The sequence below is a fragment of the Solanum tuberosum genome, unplaced genomic scaffold (genome assembly GCF_000226075.1).
Source record: "Solanum tuberosum cultivar DM 1-3 516 R44 unplaced genomic scaffold, SolTub_3.0 scf00244, whole genome shotgun sequence".
Taxonomy (NCBI): Eukaryota; Viridiplantae; Streptophyta; class Magnoliopsida; order Solanales; family Solanaceae; genus Solanum; species Solanum tuberosum.
The window spans coordinates 601,973-626,971 of NW_006239181.1; the positions used below are offsets into that span (position 1 = coordinate 601,973).

The 24,999-nt window shown below is 36.2% G+C and overlaps 3 protein-coding genes across 18 annotated transcripts in view; all 3 read left to right on the forward strand.

Annotated features, from left to right (window-relative positions):
• The window catches only part of LOC102603887 (DNA ligase 1), a 20,541-nt gene extending 6,193 nt beyond the window's left edge, over positions 1-14,348 (forward strand). For 3 of the 15 annotated variants that reach the window (XM_006357741.2, XM_015313595.1, XM_015313608.1), the window contains exons 6-19: positions 2,513-2,615; positions 3,552-3,671; positions 4,036-4,083; positions 4,885-4,982; positions 5,075-5,140; positions 6,402-6,561; positions 8,524-8,631; positions 8,982-9,031; positions 10,982-11,016; positions 11,111-11,172; positions 11,268-11,429; positions 11,504-11,592; positions 12,360-12,459; positions 13,996-14,348. In XM_006357741.2, coding sequence (XP_006357803.1) covers positions 2,513-2,615; positions 3,552-3,671; positions 4,036-4,083; positions 4,885-4,982; positions 5,075-5,140; positions 6,402-6,561; positions 8,524-8,631; positions 8,982-9,031; positions 10,982-11,016; positions 11,111-11,172; positions 11,268-11,429; positions 11,504-11,592; positions 12,360-12,459; positions 13,996-14,304 — 1,510 coding nt within the window. In that variant the 3' untranslated portion in view covers positions 14,305-14,348. Of the gene's footprint in view, positions 1-2,512; positions 2,616-3,551; positions 3,672-4,035; positions 4,084-4,884; positions 4,983-5,074; positions 5,141-6,401; positions 6,562-8,523; positions 8,632-8,981; positions 9,032-10,981; positions 11,056-11,110; positions 11,173-11,267; positions 11,430-11,503; positions 11,593-12,359; positions 12,460-13,995 lie in introns of those variants that run through there. The other 12 variants (XM_015313594.1, XM_015313596.1, XM_015313598.1 and 9 more) reach the window with 12 other exon arrangements.
• Positions 14,349-15,423: 1,075 nt separating this feature from the next.
• On the forward strand, positions 15,424-19,525 carry LOC102604221 (histone chaperone ASF1B-like). 2 transcript variants are annotated; one of them, XR_001474784.1, is made up of 4 exons: positions 15,424-15,704; positions 18,437-18,552; positions 18,646-19,213; positions 19,328-19,525. XR_001474784.1 is itself a non-coding variant. In XM_006357742.2 (3 exons), the coding sequence occupies exons 1-3, from the start codon at positions 15,596-15,598 to the stop codon at positions 19,000-19,002; spliced, it is 582 nt and encodes a 193-aa protein (XP_006357804.1). In that variant the 5' UTR covers positions 15,424-15,595; the 3' UTR covers positions 19,003-19,308. The 2 variants fall into 2 exon arrangements, 1 of the variants encoding a protein (XP_006357804.1); XM_006357742.2 differs by lacking the exon at positions 19,328-19,525 and having other exon boundaries at positions 18,646-19,308.
• A 667-nt stretch (positions 19,526-20,192) lies between these two features.
• LOC102604551 (2-hydroxyacyl-CoA lyase) lies at positions 20,193-23,892 on the forward strand. Its single transcript, XM_006357743.2, has 2 exons — positions 20,193-21,699; positions 23,179-23,892. Exons 1-2 carry the CDS (start codon positions 20,290-20,292, stop codon positions 23,491-23,493), a joined length of 1,725 nt encoding a protein of 574 aa, XP_006357805.1. The 5' UTR covers positions 20,193-20,289; the 3' UTR covers positions 23,494-23,892.
• The last annotated feature ends 1,107 nt before the right edge of the window (positions 23,893-24,999 follow it).

Below are 24,999 nucleotides of genomic sequence, written 5' to 3' on the forward strand. Positions count from 1 at the left end.
TATTCCTATTCTAAGTAGGATTGTATATACCTATTTCTATTCTAACACTCCCCCTCAAGCTAGTGCATACAATTCTTGTACCTAGCTTGTTACAAATGTAATTAACACGAGGACCGATTAGAGGCTTGGTGAGATATCTGCAAGTTGATCACTCAACTTCACAAAATTGACAATCAATCTCAATGTTCTTGGTCTTCTCATGAAATACTTAATTTGATGCATAATGCCGATAAAACACAGAGTGATAAAATTACAGTGTTGGAACTTCTCAAACCAAGCTTGCAAAGACTGTTTCAGACCATAGAGTGACTTACGTAATCAACATACAAGGCTACTAAACTCCCATTGAGCAACAAAATTAGGTGGTTCCTCCATATAGACTTCTCACAATGCAACGGTCGTTGTACATTCTCTAAATCTAGTATAAAGTATGTGGATCATGTTGGAATCAATAGACGAGTCGATACAAACAAGTCACCGAAAAACTGGCCGGAACATGTTCATATGCCGGAGTATTAGATTTGATGACTAAAATTGGTCACAATCTAAGAAATAAAATTATATGGGTAGGGTCGGAATGATGTCACGACCCAACTAGAAAATAGAAATTATATAGGATAGTTCGAATTGATGGAACGACCCCATTGAAAAAGAGAAATAATATGGGTAGGGTCGGAATGATGCACGACCCTGCTGAAAAAGAAAAATTATACGAGTAAAGTTGGAATGATGGCACAACTCTACGCAAATCAGATTTGAGGAGTCACCGAAAAGACGAATGGAACTATGCAAATCAAATATGAGGAGTCACTGAAAGGACACATGATGCTATGCAACTCAGATATGAGAAAATAGTTCTGAAAAATCCACGGTACACAAATTAAATATTAAAAGTAGTCCGAAGAGATGCACGATGCTACACAAATAAGATATGCAAAAAAATGGTAGTCACCATAAGGATGACATGGTGCTACACAAATTAAATATGAAAATGTAGTCACCGGAATGATGGCACGGTGCTACACAAATTAAATGTGAAAAAGTTGTCATCGGAATGATGGCTCTGATACCATGTTAAGATATGACACATAGGCCTAACTCAACCTCAAAAGCTAGCTCATGAGGGGAGGTTTGTCCAAGTCCATATAACGAGACCAAGTTCTCATCCCTCTACCGATATGGGACATGCTAACACTCCCCCACACGCCCAGACCTTAACTGGAGCGTGAACACTTCTAAATGTGGGTCCATCATCAGTGAACAACAAATTGAGATGGGTCTAGCTCTAATACCGTGTGAGAAATATTGGAGAAGAATATTATTGAATTGTTGTTGTCATTTACATTATTACATTGAGACCATATTTACAGACCCTAGAATACAATCCTTTACCAAGTAGGATACTATTTAGTATTCCTATTTCTATTTCTATTTCTATTCTTATTCCTATTCTAATAGAATTATATAAACCTATTCTTATTCTAATAGGATTGTATAAACCTATTTCTATTATAATAGGATTGTATAAACCTATTCCTGTTCTAACAATTGTCTTTGTGACTTCTTTTTCTTTGTTTCGGGACTGGGCTGCATATTAGTTGGACTACTTTTTTTTTAACTTCAGATGTAAGATTGACTTCTTATATTTGGAGGTATCCACCATTTGCTGTCTGTTTTCTGAAAAGTACCTCATCAAGATTCTATTATATAGAGAGGGAGATGCTATCCACTTTACCTGCAAATGTACAACTAGGATAGTTTATCTTGAGCTCACAACAACAACAACATACCAGTGTAATCCTACACCTGCAGTCTGGGGAGCATAGGATATACGTAGACGTTATCCTTACCTTTGTGGGGTAGAAGAGTTGTTTTTGGTAGACCCTCGACTCAAGATTCGGTGGTTTGATCCAAGTATTATTAATAGCTAGATTCTTGTTCACATTCAATCTTGTATAAGATAACACATACATTCTACCCTTCGGGGTGACCCAGTAATTTGGGCTTGGGACTTCCATGTTGGAGGTCTCAAGTTCGAAACCCCTTGCCAGCGAAAGCAAGGAGTTTGCCTTCTGGGTCGAGCTCGTCGCACCAGGCTTGCCTAGTGCGGGTTACCTCTCCTATGTGGTTTGCGAGCTATTGCATAGGAGCGGAGGTTTTACCCTGTGCGCACCCAAAGGGTAGCGGCTGCGGGTTTTCCTTGTCATAAAAAAAAAAAAAGATAACACACATTCTCACATAACTTATGCAGGTATTAGTTATGTGGAAAATAAATATTGGAAGCAAATATCGTATGAATAATGCTAAGTTTTAAAATTAGCTTACCAAAAGAAATGTCAAGTTTTATGTGGAAAATAAAATGGAACGAAGACAATGTATTAACAATATGGAGCTTATTGTATTGAAAAATACTGAATTTTATCAATTTACCTCAATATTATATGTTTACCCTACCTTTCTAGTCGTGCTGTAAGCTTGGTATGAAACCTTAATTTCCATATGCAATGCATAGCTTGCAAGCAGGTAGTGGGAGCGCCATCCGAAAGAAAAGCCTGATTGTCAATCTCATGTGTTCATGTAGAGAGAAGGAGATGAAGTTTCTTGTGAGAACTTTGGTAAGTTTACGGTTTCAGTTTTCAAGGAATAAAATCCTTTCTTTGGTGTTGTAGGTCCATAAATGTGTAATAGTAATACTGATAAGAGCATTCCCCAAAGTTTTATCAAATCCTGCAATATCTCATAATTAAATGGCATAAGCTAGTAAAGGATAACTTTCTAGATCTTTTTGCCCCCTTGCTCCCCTCAACCAGTTGCGTCTAGTTTGTTTTAAATTGCCCTTGTTGGCAAACTCAACCTAATAGATTAGTATAATCACTGGAGTATTGAGCTTTCCAGTCCAATATCTGTCCCAAATCTATTTATATTGCAGTAGTTTCTCTTCCCTCTTTCATTGTCAAAGCATGGGTTAATTTAAATACTTATTTACATATATCCACAGTTGAAAGTTTGCTTCCTTTGTGCTCCCCATATAGCATCAGGTTATTGAAAAAGATCAAGCATCTTTAATGAAACTCTCTGCCATCCATAGTTCTCGATTGATATCATTTCAGTATTGGCTTTAGGAGAGCATGTAGTTTTGTGGATTAAGTGCCCAGGTTTTTGGTCTAGTGGTGAAAGTGTAGAGCATGATGTGTGGGTTAGGTGCACGTCATGGGTTCTCGAACCCTACCAAAAGCTTGATATTATAGTTGGAGAAGGGTAGAATTTGGCTCATTATCCACCGGGGTTCGAACCTTGTGCCACTGGCTCTAGAAGAGTTCACGGTCTTCAAAAAAGTAAAAAAAGGTACAGTTTACACAAACTAATGATGAGTTAGCTACCCTGGGAGAACACTTTTAATCTAAATAAAGACCTAAACAAGCACATTTTCTTGTTCTGCCACTTTCAAAGTTCAATAATTTGTCGACTTGTTGTGGAAGATGATGTGTGGCAGATTCTTGCCTTTTTCTTTGGCCATTTCAACTTTATTTACCTTTTCTGTTGCAAGTTAGGTTCGGAATTTGCGCATTGGAGCCATGATGAGAACTGTTCTTCCTGCATTAGCTCAAGCAGTTGTGTTCAATTCTACTCCTTATGAAGGACTGGTCGAAAACCTGAAAGATTGTCTGCAGGTTTATATTCTATTCCTCTGGAGGTTGCCATCCTGTCAAGTGTCAACAGTAATCTTTCTTTTATTTCATTTGTAAGAAAGCCCATTCTTCATGAATGTTTTCACCTTGGGTCCTGTGCTTATCCTTTGGTTGACTACATTTGAAGATGGTTCTCTTTCGAGGACATGAGTAAAAATTGCTGGCAGTTGATGTTTGGTTTACTTTTGATCTGCCCTATTATTGATTGAAGTGGGAAGCTGTGTCTTGATTCTTTAATTTATATTCTACTTTCATATCTTGTGCTTTTCCCTTTCGTTTCTAACTCATTAATTTTGCCTCAGTGGTTTGCCTACTAACGAGTAATTTTTCATTTCCTTGCTGTTAGCGTCTTTCAGCAGAAGTAGTAGAAGCGTATAACATCCTTCCCAGCTTGGTAAGATTCAATCATCATGTCTCTAATAGTTTACTGTCAAGAGTTAAGTGGTGGTATTCTTTTCTTTTAAGTGCTTATGAACTTTAAGTTGTAATATATGTTTCAAATTATTGTTGAAGTGGTTGGCCATCTCATCTAAAAGTTTAATCTGTTAGAGAGAGTGTACTTCCTATTTACTTTTAGATTGAAGTGTTACTTTTACTAATTTTAAAAGTTTAATCTAGAAGTGTGCTCTCTCTAACCACTTATAAAATCCAGGTCTATTGAAAGTTGTTCTTTTTCTATCTCCAGTTGGGTGCCATGATTTTATTTTTATTTTTGCGAAGTCCACGGTAAGTTAGAAAAAGAACAACTTTCAAGTGAAGATAGAAATTCTCATGATACAGCTAATATCCCAGTCAGGGATAAGTTACAACAGAAATGTGTTGTTAGTTCCACCAACGGGAGGTGAAGGCCTTGTTCACACTAAGCATTCACTATTTCTTCTAGTTTTAAGCTCTGTTAGTGCTCTATTTTTATTACTCACCTGGCCAGCTCAACATTGCTATCTTGTTCACTGCTTCATGTTGGTCTCCTAAATCCCGTGTCACTCAATTTGTCTTCCAAATATTGAAAACAAATAGCTATTATTTTCTGTCTTTCTGCTTCGATAATCCTAAAAGTGCTGTTTTAAAATAATGAAGTATTTCAGTTCTCACTTATATCCTTCCCCAGGAGCCTATTAATATTTGAGTATTATTTGCCTGGACTATGTAATGATTGTCGTTTGTGTTTAATTTATGTAGTCTCTGTTTCGATCAGGATGTACTTGTTCCTTCCTTGATGGAGAAGGGGATTGAGTTTTCTTCAAATACATTGTCAATGGCTCCAGGCATACCCATCAAACCAATGCTTGCAAAGTACATATATTATTGCTATACTGCACTTCATCCTGCTGTTTCTTTCCTGACGAAGCCATGTCTTAAACTTTCTCAATTTTTGCTTGTGATAGGATTACTAATGGGGTCCCTCAAGTGATGAAACTCTTTCACAACAAAGCCTTTACATGTGAATACAAGTAACCGCTAACAAAACCTGTTATTTGCTCTTATTTTCTTGATTTTTTTTAAAAAAAAATCACTTCTAAATCTGAGTCCTTGGGCATGTTTGCTAATTGTTTCATTTGCTTAGTAATCCCTCGATGTTATGAAATGGACACTGTGGGAGAATGAAATTACCAATCTAGAGGAGCTGCTGGGAACACAGGATCCCTGAATTGCGAAGCATCTCCTTCGGGATTTCTGTGGGTTGGGCTTGTTCTTAAAGTAATTATCATGAAGTATGTTTCTTTGTGGGAATTCTGCTTTGTTAGCATCACGTAATAACAGACCATATTATCTGTCTTCAAGAAATTGAGAGTACTAGAGCACCTACCTCCCCCCACCGAAAAAAAAAACAAGAGGAGGAGCAAAAGCAAAGAAAAGAGAGGACGAAAAAATAATTCGAGTAGTAGAGCTAATATTCTTTTAGCTTCTGGTAGTTAACTTTTTGTTGATTGCAGGTAGGATGGGTTCACGATCATTTAATAATTCTTTCTCCAAGTACAATTTTAGAAACTCTTTTTATATTTCTCTATATCTTCAGTTCTGGTAAGACATTGTTAAAGAAGTTCAACTGTCTTCATAAACTTTAGGGGTAGTGGTTGTAGGGTTATTTGGAGTTCACATTCCTTTTGAGAAATTCCTCAGTCATATCATTGAGGTACTGGTTTCAAAGAGCTTAGTAATTTTCTTCTTTGTGTTTTACTACCTGATGTGGTGGGTTTCTCTTCTTATTTAATAGTCATTTATTTTAATCCAAACCTAATATTGTTATTCGTTCTCGTCGTGGTGCAAGCAGAGTAGTGATGGCTCCTTGTAGTATCACAGTCCTCTATTTAGCAGCCTATTGTCTCTTATGAGTCAATTATGTTCAAAAAGCACAAAAGAGATGACACTTGTTGGGGCTTTACCTTTTCTGTGCTTCCATTTTAAGTAAACATATGTGTGCCTGAGTTATCACATGAAATTCTCATTTTAGTGGGTTATTACCCAAATTTGCAACAATCAACAACAGCAACATATACAGTGTAATCCCACTACCACTAGTGGGATCTAGGGAGGGTGGTGTGTATGCAACCTTGATGAACAATTATGCACCAAAAAGATAGATGAATGTATTGACATTTGACGGACATCTAAAGAGAGAGATTCTTACATATGCTTTATCCATGTTGAACTATTTCTTTTTGATGTTGAATGTTGGAATATAATTATATCTTCAAAGATCTCTATTTGCAGATATGATGGTCAGCGAGCTCAAATTCATAAACTGTCTGATGGTTCAGTCCGTGTATTTTCAAGGAATGGGGATGAAACAACATCTAGATTTCCGGATTTGGTCAACATAATTACAGAATCATGTGATTCCAGAGGAGCAACATTTATCTTGGATGCAGAGGTATTTCTTCAAAATTCCACTTTTAAGTAGAAAGGTTTGGGGCTATCGAAAACAGCCTCTCTACCTCTTAAGGTAGGGGTAAGGTTTGCGTACAGTGTACACACTACCCTCCGCATACCCCACTTGTGGGATTACACTGGGTATGTTGTTGTTGTAACTTGTAAGTAGAAAGATTTGGGGGGTTGTCACATACCAATGAAATTTTTGAAAAATAGGGATGCTATACAGATTTCACAAGATATTATATTTGAAGGATGTAATTGGACATAAGACCTAATTAATAACACTGCAAGCAGTTTTAAGGCTGTCCAAAAAAGGAAAAGATTGATGGTGCTTATTAGAGCATCCAAACATCAAATATTGAGTAAAGCATATGCTAAGACACAACAAAAAACTTATATCCAACTAAAAGAATAATAATATTGCCGTAAAAGAAGAAAAAGCAGCTCATAACAATAAATAAAAACAATGATTCAACATAAGTCAGAGAGTGAAAGAAGTTCAAAAGGAAAAGAAATAGGAGAAGAGAAGACTAACTCTTGAGACACAACAATTATTAATTAGGATGGAATTTGAAGGTTGGACCATTTTTTTTCTTTATATATTAATGGTTGAGAATCTTGAGGTTTCAGGTTCAAAACTCAGCGGAGACACACTAGGTGATTCTTCTCATCTGCCCTAACCTTGGTGGATAGAGTTACCAGGTACCTGTTGTGTGGGAGGTGACAAGTATCTTGTGGAATTAGTCAAGTTGCGCGAAAGCTATCCCGGACACCATGGTTATATTAAAAAAGTTCAATTTTGTGCTTCTAGTCATTGTTTAGACCCGAAAGGTGGTAAGCTGGGGAACTTGGCATGTGCTAGGCCTTAAGATTTTTATTTCTAAAATCTGGTTGAATACACCGAGGATCCAAAAATCTTGTCTAGTTATAGGTATATGTAGGGTGTAAATATGGAAATTTGTGTCTGAATAAAGGGGCACTTGTATATATATTAGGACACCTTTATCCTGTGACGAATGTGGTATCTTGGCTCTATTATCCAAGAAAACCGGGTGTTGATGATGCTGCTGCACATCGTATTGGAGCGAGATGAGTGAAATGAAAGCTTATGTCTAGGGTATTATGTGATAAGAATGTATCATCATAAAGATAAGTTCTACAGAGTGACAATTAGACCTAGACCTACATTGTTGTATGGGGCAACATGCTGACTAGTCAAGAACACACACATTTAGAAGATACAATGAAAATAAGGATGCTTAGATGGCTGTGTGGGCATACTAAGAGAGATAAGATAAAGAACAAAGTTATACAAGATAAGGTGGGAGTGATTTCTGTGGTGGACAAGATGTGAGAAACGAGACTGAGATGGTTCGAGCATGTGAAGAGATGTATAAATGCACTAATGAAGATGAAGATGTGTTAGAGATCGGCTATAGCAGGTTATAAGAGAGGTAGAGGTAGATTGAAGAAGAACTGGGGGAGGTGATTAGACTAGACACGACACATTTTCAGCTTACTATAAAGACATGACCTTAGAATCCTAGCTAGGAAGGTATGGAGATTGAGGATTAATTTAGAAGAGTATTAGGTAGCTGAGTCTTGTCATGCTTTTAGGTGGGAAAGGCAGCGTGTCAATCTCCTTTTCTCATCTTCTCATTTTTAGTAGTCGTGTAGTATCTTATTCTTCAATTTTTATCACTACATGTTGCTTCATTTTCTTTGTGTATCTTGCTATTTTGTTGTCATTATTTTTCTTTCAATCTTGCTTTGATTACACCTCTTTTGAGCCGAGGGTATATCAAAAATAGCTTCTCTACCCCATAACGGTAGGGGGGTAAGGTTTGCGTACATTCTACCCTCTCCAAACTTCACTTGTGGGATTACACTGGGAATGTTGTTTTTGTAATTGCTATTGATGAAATTTTGTTGTTTATGGAGTGATCTCCATTTTTTTCAGGTTGTTGCAATTGATAGACAAAATGGTCCAAAGCTCATGTCGTTCCAAGAACTATCTTCACGTGAGAGGGGGTCCAAAGATTCCATCATTGCGTTAGATAAAATTAAGGTCCTGTCAATATTCTCAATTAGGAATTTTCTAGCCTTCTGATGTCCTCAAAATTTGATTTATCATCAGGACATTGTGTATGGAAGGATGATGGCTTACCTTCCTTATCCATGTCTGCAATAAACATAGCAGATTGGCTCCTCATTCTTTTGTATTTCACATCCTTAAGTAATAAGAATTTTTTTTATATGTTATGTTTATTATGTAATGAAGTAAGTAACTTATTGAACACTAGATCAGTTAAGTTTTTTCTGCAGTGCCTATGGTGCACTCTCCCTAAAAGATGTTTGCTCTGTAAAAATATCATCTTTGGTATCTGACATTTCTTTCTTTTTTCATTCTTTGTGCAGGTTGAGATATGCATTTTTGTTTTCGATATCATGTTTGCAAACGGAGAACAGTAATACTATAACCATTTCTCCAATTGTTTTTGGATCTCCGTGCCTTCTATTACATACTGTCTATCCTTTACATTGCTACTGATACATAATATCTTTTTTTTTGGTGTGGATAAATACTCACCAGTTTTGATCGACAAGAGAAACATCTTGTTAATGAGTTAGGGGCAGTTTGTTAATCTGGTTAAGCTTCGATAGATGAATTTACTCGGTGATGAGTCACAAATGTATGTGATGTGAACAGGTCTATAACTAATAAAACATTTAAGGTCTCACTGAAGCATTGCACCAGATTTTGACTGGAAATCCTAGGAATCATCAATCATTTACTTTGTGACTAACTTGCAATAGTGATTCTCGCCGCCTCTCTATTCTAGTGAAATCAGGGAAAACATGTGCTAAGAGCTACTAGTTTATCAGTAACTCTAAACCAAATAGCCAATTTGTTTATGGTATTACTTTCTCATATGGAGAAATATTATGGAAACTTATCCAGTGCAAGGTTTGTTTCTTTTGGGTGAGGAAAGATAACCCTGAAAATGTTAATCTTATTTCATTAAGAAGTCCTTAATATTGGACAATAAGACTTCCAGGTTACACAATTCAGGGGGCTCTAACATTTGTAGAAATAGATGGAGTTAAATGCAATCCTAAAGAAAAATGATATATCAAAAGATTATTGGAAAGGGTAGAGAATATGTGAAGCTATAGAAATAAAAATATACTCCCTCTATCTGATTTATAGGGCTCTTTGCATCTTCGGGATTGGACTTGACAGTCTTCTTTATGAGATTTTCAATCTAATACTCATTATGGATCAACTCATGTTTTTTACAATCACTATTTAGAGAGCCGAACAACTTTTTTTTATTGATTACAATGCTCTTAAACATATTAAAAATATTTTTGTCTAAATTATCTGGTTCTGTAGTAATATTTATGTGACTGCTGGTATGACTTTAGTTAGTTGTTTGTTTGACACAGCTTAAGCATTTTGAAAATGATTATTCTTCTGATTATTTGAATAAGCTTTTCGTTAAGCAACTCACTTAAGGAAATAGCTTATATAATGCAATTGATGATGATTCTTCTTCTTATTATTTGAATAAGCTTTCCTTTCAATACTTGACGGTGGTATACTTTAGTAGAGCCGAAGGTCTATCCGGAAAAACCTCTCTACCTTCACAAGGTAGGGGCAAGACTGCATACACACCACCCTCCCTTGACTCCACTTGTGGGATTACACTGGATATGTTGTTGACACTTGTTGTTGTAGTAATATTTATGTGATTTTTAATGTAGTTATAAACAAATTTTGTTGTGAAAAAAATGAAAAGAATTGAATTCCATTCACAAAGTAAAATGGAATTGTTTGGTATCTTTACTTTTTGCTGTAAACAACTCTGTAAAGATGCAGATCACATTATAGAATTAATAGGGAGCTTGTAATCTTGGTTAGGCTTAGGGCTGTAAATTTTTGAAGATGGCCAGCATGTCCTTAATGCTGAAGAATACAACTTCACCAATGTTCAAAAAAGAAAAAAAGAAAAAAAATTGAGGACAAGTCAACTTGAGTCGAATTTGACCTTTGTGCTATGAACCATGTCATTTGGATAGAGTATAAGATTTCTTAATTCGATCAAGAATCTCGAAAATGGTGCATGATCTTAGTTTGTATATTGTGATGCATGCTTCAATATGAAAAGTAACCTTCGTCTTTCTACTTCAACCTGGGAGTGATGCTTGAGGAGACTTCTACATGTGTCTGCCTCTTTCAAAGTTTTGCTGATCAGGCAATGTGAGGCTTTCATGGCTAGCTAGAGTCCTTTCACAATGATGTACACCTAGCTGTTTCTTTTGCTCTCTTTTACTGTTTCATTTGGGACATTCACGTCTTTTATTTTTTGGAGAATGTTATTAGGAGCCTATAACTATTAGAACTCTTTGTGCAGATTGTTGAATCTGCCGCTCCGTCAAAGGCGAAAATGTATGCATCGTTGTTTCTCCCTATAAGTGCGGAGTTTTAGTAAGTAATATTACTATCTTCTTAATTCTTCAAAATTTTGCTGTCTGAAAATCAGATTTGAAGGATTTATTTGGTGACGGCAAAGTAGGTTATTTAGAGTACGCGACAGAAATGACTGTAAGCTTCTTTGTGTTTTTTTTTAAAATTTTGTTTGTTAGTATGTGCCATGGGCCATTCCTGTGTCAGTGTTTCAGTAATTTTTTCTTCTTTAGGTAGAGTGCGATGATGCTTGTGCAGATGATGAAGCCACACTGGCTAGGATGAACAGCTTTCTTAATGCTGCACTACATGCTTCATGTGAAGGGATCATGGTGAAGTCTCTTGATGAAGATGCTGGGTACACACCATCAAAGCGCTCTGATGCATGGTTAAAGGTGTTGCCTCTAAACATCATATATTACATCAAGAAGATGAAATTTTCAGTTCTAATCCTGGAACCTGTTTGCAGGTCAAGAGAGACTATGTTGAAGGATTAAATGATTCCCTGGACTTGGTTCCAATTGGTGCTTGGCATGGGAATGGAAGAAAAGCAGGATGGTATTGACCAATCTTTCTTTCCTCATTGGTTTCTTCTATGCAGACAGTTAAGGAATGAAACTGCAATTCCCACTAATTTGAGCATTTCTTCACCTAGAAATCTTATTTAGGTTTTTTAGAGCGGGAATGCCTATTCTAAAGTACTATGTGGATGGTTAAGGAAACAAACTGCAAATCTCCACGAATTTGAGCATTTTCACCCAGAAATCTTATTTGATTGAGATTGCTTGGTGACAATTTTGTTTTACAGAAATTTCTGGTGTTACCAGTGAAGGTAGATTGTGTACGCTATTATATGCCATTTGATAGTTCAGTGCTACAAACATGTGCATTTGTTTGAACAGTCCTGCTCAGTAGATCAATATGAATTGTTTGCTTTTGTTTCACTTTTGGTGTAAAGAAGAATTTCTAGATGAAGTAGATTCATTGTTAGATATCATGGAATCCTTTAAGAGAACACATAAATATTCTTGCTACTTTTGCTCCTTTTTAACTGCAAATATGACTTAGCACAGGCTTTGTATTAACGATATATAATATTGTTACCTTTTTTCTTGTTAGGAACTTCATTACCTTTCTCCAAAAAAAAAACTAAAAATAAACCATGTGAATTTGTATTGCTATATGTAATGCGTATATATTGTGTGGACAAGTAAGATAACATCACCCTCCCCTTTGTTGCTTCTTTTATGACTGCTGAGAAATTGCATTGGATTCTGGTGCATGAATGCTTTCATGTGATTAACACATTCATTTTCAAATTATAGGTATAGTCCTTTCCTTATGGCCTGCTACAACCCTGACACAGAGGAATTTCAGAGTGTCTGCCGGGTCATGTCTGGGTTTTCTGATTCCTTCTATGTAGAGGTGAGTTCCATAATGATATAACTTGATTAATTCTCTTCTGATCTTATAAAAGGTTTGTCTTTTGATGGCATGAGGTTTAATTTAATCCCTTCCCATCATGTTACTAATCAAGTTAAAATTGATATAGGAGTTCAATTACTGGACCTTCATCCAATCTCTTATGCTTGGTGAATTTTATTACTTCGTGTTATTTTGGTCTATAGAACAGCCTACTGTGGCTTTAGATCATCTCTTTCTTTGTTTTGTTGAAATGCTGAGGTGCACATGGTTTTTGAGTTTGATTGTGGTTCACAAATTTAGCAATAGAACACAAAATAGAGCAGATAGATCACTACAGCATAGGGAGTTGGTTATCTTGTAAAACTGCTACAGTTTATGCCACCTTCATTTAGGTGATAGACGGGGTTTTGTAAAACTGCTACAGAACTCTGTTTTGGTTGGATGCACAAAATGTTGATGAAGTGGGAGGATAATTGCGAGGTTTCAGGTTCAAACACCGATAGGGAGAAAAACAATTGGTGGTTTCTTCTCATCTGCTTAAGCCTTAGTGGGCGGAATTACCCATTGCCTGTGTTGGTGGAGACAGCAGGGTACCCGGTGGAAGCTTAGTTAGTTCTCCTTACTCAGACTTTCTGTTCACCTGCCCATGCTTCAAGATTTGAGGTTTTCACCAGAAATCTCTGTAAAAAAAAACAGTTGTAACAAGATTGCATAGGTCCAACTTAATCCTCCTGAATAGTCAAGGTGTGCAAGTTGGACCGGACACTACCATTATTGGAAAAAAAGGATACTATAGGACAGGAGAGCTTAAGAAAATGGAAATGTTTATGGGAGTCCCGAAGAGCTTAAGCAGAACAAACACTCTATGGATTTCGAAAAGTTTATGTTTCATTCAAATGCTTGTGAATTAAGTAAAATATTATAGCTGGACAAGTAAATGAAAACTCAGCAAGTTAATGTTATCTCTTGAAAAATATCTAGCCACTTGCTCATAGAAGCATGCTTTTATCATTGCAAATGCTTGTGAATTAAGTAAAATATTATAGCTGGACAAGTAAATGAAAACTCAGCAAGTCAATGTTGTCTGTTGAAAAATATCTTAGCTACTTGCACATAGAAGCATGCTTTTATCATTGGCCTTAAAGTATAACTCAAGTTTTGTTTTTGTTATCATTTGTGTACTAATGTGTCAGCATGTATCCATATATCAAGTTCTTATGTGTGCATTTAGAGATGGTGTTTGCAGTAGGTCTTCATCTTGTGGTTGTGTTAGGCCTTCATCTCTCAGTAACACATTTATATATATTTATAATCAATGTGAATCTGTGAGTTCAAATCTCCTATGTTTGGTTAATGACCATGGAAAGGAAAAACTAAAAGAGAATCTTTAAGAAAAAGAAATATTAAGAATAGCAACAAAAGAGAATCTTTAAGGAAAAGAGAAGGCACTAAAGGGTTTTATAATAGTTGAAGAAAGTCTGGTTTCAGAGCACTCAGTAGAACTAATTGGGACTTGCTGACTTTTAACTTTTTCAGATGAGAGACTTCTTCGATGCGGACAAGATCTGCCAGAAAAAGCCACCCTACTACCGAAGTGAAGAAGTTCCGGATATGTGGTTTTCTCCAGAAGTTGTGTGGGTGATAAGGGGTGCTGACTTCACAGTGTCACCAGTGCATCACGCAGCCATTGGTTTAGTCCATCCATCTCGTGGTATTTCTGTCAGATTCCCCAGATTCATACGGTGTGTGTCAGATAGAAAACCTGAGGAATGTAGCACATCTGCTGATATAGCTGACATGTTCCGCTCTCAGATTAGAAAAATGGATGTGAAGGCTGAAAAATAGTTGTAAATATTGGTTTATTCTCAAGGAACTTCCATTTTCCACTCTCTCTCTCTCTCTCTCTCACACACACACACACACACACACACACAGGTATAAATGCATACTACATAGAATAGTTGACAGAGTAAAATGTGATCACTTTGTGATGGCTGCATACACCGTGGAAAGAGCTGAACTTCTTTGTGTTATGATTGCGATGCTGTACAGAACTGTGGGACGCCATCCTATACCATACCGTATAGAGACCCAATGTTCAAATGTGCGTGTAATTTTATACAGTTTTGTGGGTGCGCAATTGTTGGAAACAAATTGGATCCACGCAGAGCAAGCTGAAACACTGACATAGGTGTGAGTCTGCACTTGTGTATCTTACTGGAAAGACTGTTACCCACAGATTCAACTTTGCAGTTTGCTTACCCGGGATCGTTTGGTGTGAGGGATAAGTATAAATAGTGTTGGAATAAAATTTAGATGACTTGTTTGGTTGACATGTTTGGGATAACTTATCCCACCATTTATTAGCATAGTGATGGGATAAGTTATCCCGGGATAACTAACCCTAGGATAGTTAATCTAGGGATAACTAGTTCCCAATCAAATGACATAGAACTGGAAGCTCTCATAGAGTATCTATTTTACTTTTTAAGATACTGTCTCTACAATTAAAAGTTGCATAATTACTATGATCAAGATGGTTATAAAATATTATATAAATATAAAATTTAATTAATATAACTTTTCCTCTGCTTCATTGTTTCAATTTTGTTTATTTGATTTTAACTTGACACAAAATTTAAGAAAATAAATCTTTTGAATTTTATGGATTTAACTAAAAGTATGTAGAATGTCTCAAAGTGTCTTATAATATTGTGGTTTTAAAATATTATATGAAAAGTTAGAATTAGGAGTTATTAAAAAGGAACGACATCTTTTTAAAAATGAATTAAAAAGCAAAATATGATAGGTGTAAGAATTGTTTGTTTGATGTTGTACACATCTAAAAGCCAAAGTGCCACAGCTAGCTGGGAATGAGAGCTCCCGCCAATATTAAAAACCTGCTATAGCCGGTAGCTGGAGATACAGCCGGTCATACAGTATAAAACAAGTAAATTGAAATAAAAGAGCTGCTTCCTTGTTTGGTGGGCTTGTTGTTCTAACCAGTTGCCTTTTCTGCTTGAAAATTATTCACTATGGCGGTGAGAACAAGTCCGTCTCTCCGACGGAGATTTTAGATTCCAAGCTTTTCTTGTGCTGGATCCAACGCCGCCCAGGGTTACAGCGTTGATACAATATGAGTGCGGTGAACATCACGAATGTTGCCGTATTAGACAATCCGGCGTCGTTTTTGTCCCCGTTCCAGTTTGAAATATCTTACGAGTGTGTCACTCCTCTCCAAGATGGTACTTCTTCTTTTCCCTCTTTTTGCATGTTGTATCTCTCTGACTTATTAGGGTTACTTTCATATAGAAAATTGACTCTTTTTTCTTTCTTTTGCATGTTGACTTATTAGGGTTACTTTCATAAAGAAAGTTGACTGGGGGGGACTTGGCAGTGTAAATTCATATTTCAATTGATTTGACTAATTTGTTTACATTTTGTTCCTATTATAGTAATGCTTAGCTAAGCTATTGTGAGATTGTGGGGTTAGAGGTTCATTTTCTGATTGTTTTAATTTCCACAAGTGTTTGTTGATGTCACAGAAATCCAAGGGACAAATATTTTCGTGTGTGAGGGTATCTCAGTTTAAACATACTGATGCAATCTGGAATTTGGGGATAACTGAACTTATTAAAATACAGCTAGGAAGTGTAATCAGAGGAAGAACTAAGCCCTAAGCTAGGGCTAGGCGAAATTCTACAAAGATAGATAACAGTGGAATGAAAAAGATTTAATTTGTAGACCTAGCTAGCTATACTAGATAAGCTAAAATGACTGCTAACCAACACCATTAGTAATTTTGGTAAGATCAGCTAAGCAACTTAGGCTAAATCGCTGTTCACGTGACTCGTGAGTAGCCACATGCTAAAATTTCAGATCACATCATATACGTAAAGGTCATGCTTAAATTTGGTTGATGTAGGGTTCTTGATACTGCGGTGATTCTTTCAATCATATAACATCAATTGGTCGGCTTTGCTCATATCTTGCTGTAATTGGTAGCATTATATAAGCAAAGTTGCATATTTCCAAATGCTCAGAGTAAATCGAATGGAAATTATGGGATTAATCAATCCTAGGAGCTGGTAAAATTTGTGGGTTCTTCATGTTGGAGTCTTAAATACGCTTTGTACCTGGCTTGAGCTGAGATTATGAATCACCGGGGAAACCTAACATAACTTGTGGGAAAGATCAGGTGCAGGGAAATATTTTTCAGGTTATTGACCAATTTTGATCATCAAACTATATATATATATATATCTGCTGTGCTTCCCAGCTTTCCCAATGTCAAACTATGCCAGTTTGATAGATGAAATAATCATGCTATGGTTTTCTGGGGAATCTTGGTTTTCCATGTCATAGTAGACTTCAGTATAAAATCATTTCTAGGATAAAAACAGAGTTTCTGACAAGACTTCAAGCCAGCTTGTTTATTCTTCCATTTCACTTGTGAGCAGAATGTATAGTAGTTCCTAATCTTTCCCTCTGTCCAGGACTGTCTCCTCTTAACCAAATGATTTGTAATTCTGATTGTGGATATTTGGATTTAAGAATGAACTCGTTTTGAGCTTTTGCTTTTATGCCATTGCACTTACTATCAATGGTCTAACTTGATGATCTTTAGATTATTTGCATGTGTGCCTAAAAGCAATGAAGCATCTTGACATGTCCTTGTAAAGTATGCTTTCTAGTTGGTTCAAGGTGGGGGAGGTGATGTCATGATGTTAGTTCCAGCAGTAGCTTCAAGAAAAGGAACTTTAGAGTTCAAGCTTTCCTTTTCTAGAACTGATAAGTACATACTGCATACTACTATTATCATTTTCTGATGGCCTGCAGTTAAAAAGATTTTTCTAATACTGTTATAGGAATTTCCTAGTATAATACTTGATAGCATGTTTATGTGCAGCATTAATACATTAACTCCATTCTATTTTGCATATTTCCTTTGGGGCTGTTTGGGTCGTTGATGAGATTAGACGGTAACTTAATACCATTAAACTTGGGACTGGATCTGGATGGAAGTTTTTTGTGAAATGGATTGTTGTGAGGGATATAAAAATGCTTATTTGGGTGAAAACTGTATTTGGGTTTTAATAAGTTTTTATCCTCGGGGATTTTTGATTGGGTGGGTTCAAAGAAAAAGAAGGATTTTTTGTTTACCTTACTTACTTTCCTTTTCTTGATTCATGGGATACAAGTTGGAAACAACTTTTGAACCCAGGTGTTCATCTAATTAAGTGTCAATTAAGCTGTAAACAAAAACAAAACACAGTAAAATTTATTTGTAGAAAATTTATAGGAGTTGGTCTCTAGTGGCATGATAGTTGGTGGAACCTGGAAAAACTATGGAAGGGGATAAATTAGATTATGGCCCATAATATGAGTACTTTCTCTCGGAGAAATTGTAATCTGCCAGTAGCCAAACATCAAATCATCAATTCAAAGAACAGATAGATGATACTGTGGTACTGTTGCTTACTTACCCCTTAAGTCAAAACCAGAGGTGGATGTTTATCCTCCTAATCTGATTGGGCATTATTTGGTTCTATATCAGAACAGCAAATGATTATTAGGACGTCAAACCATCTTTCCCAACTTTTAAGATTATTTAGGTAGTTAACTACGGAAGAGAATGGACTTAATATTTTGTTATGGTAACACAGTTCTCTTTTCTCTTTTGAGGATCAAAATTTCAGTAAAATGATCTATAAATTGGTTGAACCTTTAGAAGCTATATTCTTTGCAGATAGAAATTCTCCCACCAAATTTATTCTCTTTTTTTTTTTAAGCCAGATACATTCTGGCTGTTTTTCAAGATTTACACTACCAAGTGTTTCACTTTGTTAGTGAGGATTTATGTAGCTGAGCCTAATTAGCTTGGAGTTGAGCCCTAGTTGTTTCTGTTGATATTGTTGTAAGTATGATTTATTTGATTTTGGTTGCATAATAATCTCTTTGTCATATGCTCATGCAGATTTGGAATGGAAGCTCATCTATGTGGGATCGGCTGAGGATGAGACATATGACCAAGTTTTAGAAAGCGTTCTTGTTGGCCCTGTAAATGTTGGAAATTACCGCTTTGTCTTGCAGGTATTATCTCCTGGATTCCAATTGTCCCTCGTGGTACTAATGCTTTGTCTGCCTTATTGAATGTATGTTATATTTTCCGAACTTTGATGCTAGGCGGACCCTCCAGATCCTTTGAAAATTCGTGAAGAAGACATTATTGGTGTTACTGTCCTCTTGTTGACCTGCTCATATTTGGGGCAGGAATTTGTACGAGTTGGGTACTATGTGAACAACGATTATGATGCTGAGCAGCTGAGAGAAGAGCCTCCACAGAAAGTCCTAATTGATAGGGTTCAAAGAAATATATTAACGGACAAACCTAGAGTAACGAAGTTCCCTATTAACTTTCGCCCTGAAAATAATGAAAGAGAGGAGCAAGCCCCTCCACCTGATCATGTGGGTGAAGAAGAAGACCGAAACGAAGGGCAATTGCCTTTCCCTAAGAGTAAATCAGATGAAGATGGAGCCTAATATGAAGATGTTATTTTTTTATCTAATGGCTTGTGTTTTGGTTTTACAGTATTGTCCCTGAAGATATCTCATTCTGGCTTCTGGTGGGTGATATCTGATCATCAAAACCCGTGTTTTTCTTCTTTTCCTTTCTTTCTTGTGATATATGTATCAATTCCAGTGAAATTTTCAAGTAGTTAACCAGTCTGGTTTTGGGGGTTTAGAAGAAACTGTAAGTAGACTAGATGCCGATTTTGGCTTTGTATTTTGGTCCAAAATGTTTATAAGCAAAACTTTAATAACCTTATGATACTAATATTCTGACTTTTTTTTTGTGCATTTGAAGGTAAAGTTCGCAGAGGATTTCTCCATATAATAAGTCCGAGTCCCTTATCCTACCGATGTGGGGACTACAATAAAATGTGTATCTTACAAAGCATTTCATCTAGAATTGTACTCAACTAACCAACACCAAATTACTGTGATGTGTTTTATTTGAATGAAAAAAGATATAATTATGCAGATGTTGCCTGGTTGGTACCTATTATTGATATTGATAGAAGTGCTTTTATCTAAGTTGGGTCACATATCAACCTCTGGACTCCTATTTTGGACTGACTTCTAAGCCAGCTTTCTTTGATTAATTTACATTTACATTGATGATCCAATATATATGATGAAAAGCTGGCATAAAATGGGGGTTAGAAACCTTCAAGAGAGAGATAAGAGACCCACTTCCCTCGGGATATTTTTTTTTCCTAAATAGAACATGAACATGTCCCACTTTCTCTGTGTGTATCATTTACATTTTGAGACCTCAAAGCCAACTTGACATGTACCATCAAATTTTTTGTTAAACCGAGAATTTCTCATTTGGCAAGCGGACAATAAAATCCTACCTCCGTTTCATATTAATTGATTATTTTATTTTTTATACACATATTAAGAAATTAAAATTAAAAATATAATTTTACTAATTCAGCCTTTAGAAAATTTTACAACAAATGTGAACACTTTAAAATAATTAATTACTACAAGATTTTTTAATTTAATAAAATGAACAACTAAAATAAACCAGCGTTAAAAGTAAAAATATTAGATGAGTAGACGAAACCAATTTCTGCACCTCAGGCCGCCATACAAGTATCTGGGGTAGGCAGAAACTAATAGTATTCTAATATTAAACATAAATAAATAAATCCCTATATATAAGCGAACACGTCTGCCCTTTCTTAAATAACTCAAATTGATCTTCCCTGTAAAATCCATCACTGAAAAGAGTCTCTCTGTTTCTAAAATTCACTTCAAATGTCTGATTCCGATCACCAAACCCTATCTACTGTCGACGGCAACACCTTCGTTGCCATGTGCCTTGCACGTGCCGGCGTCGACCGGATGTTCGGGGTTGTCGGTATACCCGTTACTTCCCTTGCGAACCGGTCGGTCGGACTCGGTATCCGGTTTATTGCTTTCCACAATGAACAATCTGCCGGTTACGCGGCTTCGGCTTATGGTTATCTTACCGGTCGACCCGGTATTCTTCTCACCGTCTCCGGTCCAGGGTGCGTTCATGGCCTCGCTGGGCTTTCCAATGCAACCGTTAATACCTGGCCCATGGTTCTGATATCTGGGTCATCTGATCAGAAAGAAATGGGTCGTGGCGATTTTCAAGAATTAGATCAAATTGAGGCTGTGAAACCCTTCTCTAAATACTCAGCTAAAGCAACTGATATAACGAAAATCCCCAGCTGTGTTTTCAGTGTTTTGGATTGGGCAATCTCTGGCAGGCCAGGTGGTTGTTATTTGGATCTTCCTACTGATGTGCTTCATCAGACAATTAGTGACACTGAAGCACATAAATTGATCGATGATGCTGAGAGTTGCAGGAATAAAGAGCTCATTGCTAAACCCATTGTTCAACATTCGGAAATTGCAAAGGCGGCTGCTTTGTTGAGGAAAGCGGAGAGGCCTTTGATTGTGTTTGGAAAAGGGGCTACATTTTCTAGAGCTGAAAATGCTTTAAAGAATTTAGTTGAGCGTACTGGAATACCATTTTTGCCAACACCAATGGCAAAGGGTTTGTTGCCTGATAATCATGAGCTAGCTGCTACGGCTGCAAGGTCACTGGCAATTGGAAAGTGTGATGTGGCGTTGATCGTTGGCGCGAGGCTTAATTGGCTTTTGCATTTTGGAGAGCCACCAAAGTGGTCTAAGGATGTGAAGTTTATCTTAGTTGATGTAGATAAGGAGGAGATTGAGCTTAGGAAACCATGTTTAGGGTTGGTTGGTGATGCTACTAAGGTTGTTGAGATGATACATAAGGAGATTAAGGATGACCCTTTTTGCTTAGGGAAGTCTCATCCTTGGGTTGAGGCATTATCAAAGAAGAGTAAGGAAAATGTTTTGAAAATGGAGGCACAACTGGCAAAGGATGTTGTGCCATTTAATTTTATGACACCAATGAGAATTATTAGAGATGCAATACTGCAATTAGGCAGTCCTGCTCCAATTGTTGTCTCCGAAGGTGCCAATACTATGGATGTGGGGCGATCAGTATTAGTTCAGACCGAGCCAAGGACCCGGTTGGATGCAGGGACGTGGGGGACAATGGGAGTTGGTCTGGGGTACTGCATTGCAGCTGCTGTTGCTTCACCTGAAAGGCTTGTAGTAGCAGTTGAAGGGGACTCTGGATTTGGCTTCAGTGCCATGGAAGTTGAGGTTTGTTGTCTTCCTCTATTTCATATGTTTTTTCCCTCTATTTACTCTATTAATAGGATCTGACTGACTTTAGTTGTTACCCTAGAATAGCTTTGCCGATCTTCGACATATGATGCTTTTCTTTCTTGGTAATCAGAGAACTTCTTCATTATCTTGTTGCTTGTTAGTCTGTCTAATGTCTCGTTTAGTAAATCATTTACGATTGTGAGTAATAATTAAGCCCAATTGAATAGATTTTTCTCATATAATATGGAGTTGAACTGATCAGTGCTTAAGCTTAGGCTCTGAATACTATTTTTTTCTGCTGCTTAGAGAACTGCTGTAGGCATTTAATGTCCTCCCCCAATATTGTGGATTAAGGATTCTTATGTAGTTTCGTTATTGGCAATTTCAGGGGTTAGTAAGATTTAATAGTCAACAGCAGGTTCTATCTTTCTGAGTAGTTCATTGGTTTTCAGGAATGATATCTAAGTGGAATAACTGTAATGATATCTGAGTAGTTCACTAATATCTCTTATGGAATTTCTGACAGATCTTAAACTGTAATGAACCACTAAATACAAATATGTTCAGTACCATCTCTTGCATATTTATGGGGTTGAATATTCATAGGTTCTCCGCTGCTACTTTATTAAGTTAAAACCCAACTCATTTTTTGATCACATGATGTGAAGTAGATTTGAATGGGCTCAGAATTTTCTAGGGTTAATTCATCAAGCCCTTAATCTGAATTGCTTTCCAGCTCAGCTGATGGAGCAACCTTCTCAAATGATGGATCTTATTGTTTTTCTGGTTGAGAAGATAGTTAAATGGGAAATTAGGGGTTTAGAAAGTGATACCTTGACTTGGCTGCGGTGTAATGCAGTGGTGTCATAACTCATAAGTTAGTAAGATCACTTAAAACTTGTGGTACAAAATCAGGGAACTCAACTCGATGTCACAAGTCAGTACACTTACTTCCCATATACTAGAAAGCTGCTCAATAGGTCATTGAATCAACCAACAGTTCATCAGCAGTTATAATGACTGGAACCTAGGCCCCTTACCTTGATGTGCTGGTTCTTGATGTTGGGCCCATAATCCCTTCTATTACTAGTACCCATCTTGTGCTATACCCTATTTGCCGGTTCTGGGGTGATTCATGATTTTTCTTAACTAATGTTTATCCCCTGTAATGTTACTCGTACAGCTTTTTTCTCTTGTTGCCCGTGGTGGTGTTCTCATACAATTATGAGGATTTATTGGTCCTCGTTTCTTAAGGTTACCATGATCTCTTTTTCACTTTTTGTTTAAATATTATAGCATTGATCACTCCTTACAATGAAAAATTATGCTCGTGAAGGCATTCCTTCTACTTCTAAGTTACATTTGTTATAGAGTAACTTACCTATGGCACCGTTGGCTCCCATATATTTCTTGGTTCACTTTCTTTTAAAGTTTAATTTACAATCCTAATTCAGAGTAATTTATGTACTGCAGACCCTAGTTCGCTACCAGCTCCCAGTTGTGGTTATAGTCTTTAATAATGGAGGAGTTTATGGTGGTGATAGAAGGAACCCCGAAGAAATTACTGGACCTTATAAAGAAGATCCAGCACCCACATCTTTTGTTCCTGGTGCATCGTATCATCTTCTAATTGAAGCCTTTGGAGGAAAAGGATACCTTGTTGGAACACCTGATGAACTTAAATCTGCACTTACTGAATCTTTTTCTGCTAGGAAGCCTGCTGTTATCAATGTGACAATCGATCCTTATGCTGGTGCTGAAAGTGGGAGAATGCAGCACAAAAACTGAGGTTGCGGGTCTCTGATTATTTATGTATGGATATGCTTGCTGAAGTTCAGTTCTTGTCCGCCATTCGTGCAAAAAGAAAAACAGAAGAAGAAAGATTGCTGTTGTGCCACGGTATTAACTTGTCATCGGTGGAGGAAAATAATAGCAAAGGGAATAGGATAAGTGAATATCTCTCCTTAGTATCGTCACTGATAGGGTATATGGTGTTGAATTTACAGTTGAAATTGATGAATGAATTTTCGTATACATAGTAAATGAAAATAATGTATTTGCAACAAATACTTATCCTTGTGATTTGCTTAGTTTCTCAAGTGTTTATTGAGTTCCTTGTTATGTCTCTCTGGGGCTTTAGGAAAAACGTACTGGCATTAGTTATTTATACCAATCTACATTAGTTAATCATAATTAGCAATTTATGTGAGAAATATTAACTATGATTTATGAACGGTTGTTTATATAAAGACATCAGTAATACTTTTATTGGCTTGGTAGAACATTGGGTGCAAGGCTTTTTCCACTCTAAAAAAATACGCATGTAAAAATAAAATAAAATGAATTTGGTGGTCTTGAACTAAAGATACGTAGACTGTATGAAAATATCTTTAATCTTGTAGTTTAAAGATGTCATATGGAAAATTTGAACTAAAGTAATACAAACAAATAGAAATGGAGAGAGTATCTTACTATGTTTATAGTTGATGAATTAAATCTATGATCGAACTAATTAAATATGTTTATAGTTGATGAATTAAATTACTCATATTCGTATTGCAATGATTGATCATATTTTATACGAAGTTCCAAAGTACAAATGGGTTTATGATTTTACCTCTACATTAAATCAAAATATATTATAAAATAACAAATATTACATAGTAATCATATTATATTATACTAAAAATACTAAAGTGGAAAGGTGTTAAGTCAAAGTTAAAAACTCAAAAAGAAAAAAACTTCAATATTTCTTCTCTTCTTATTTATGAGATATAGTTTTGATTCGGTATGAAACTTTTATGTTGGAGGTCTCAAGTTCGATACCCCTTGATAGCAAAAGCAAGAGATTTGCCTTTTATGTCAAACTCTCCAATGTAATTTGCGAGTTTAGTGACTGCGGATTTTCCTTGTCATAAAAAAAAGTATATCTTCATGGATCTTTTGCCAAATAAAATGAGACCCAATTTAGGTAAAAATATTAATAATATCACTAAATATTTATTAAATAAAAAAATACATTATTTTTTAAGATGAAAAAAAAGTATATCATATAAATTTGGGATAAGGGTCTGAAAAATACTCCAACTTTGGTCGGATTTGCTGTTGCGATACTAAACTTTCATGAGGACCTATCACCTCCCTAGACTATTTAATACCGTATTTTAAACATATATATTTGCTCACGTGGACATAAAAAATAATGCAAAATTAGAAATAGTAGTGTGTCCACGTGGACACATATATACCTTTAAAATACACTATTAAATAGTTCAGGGGTAAAAAATACGGTAT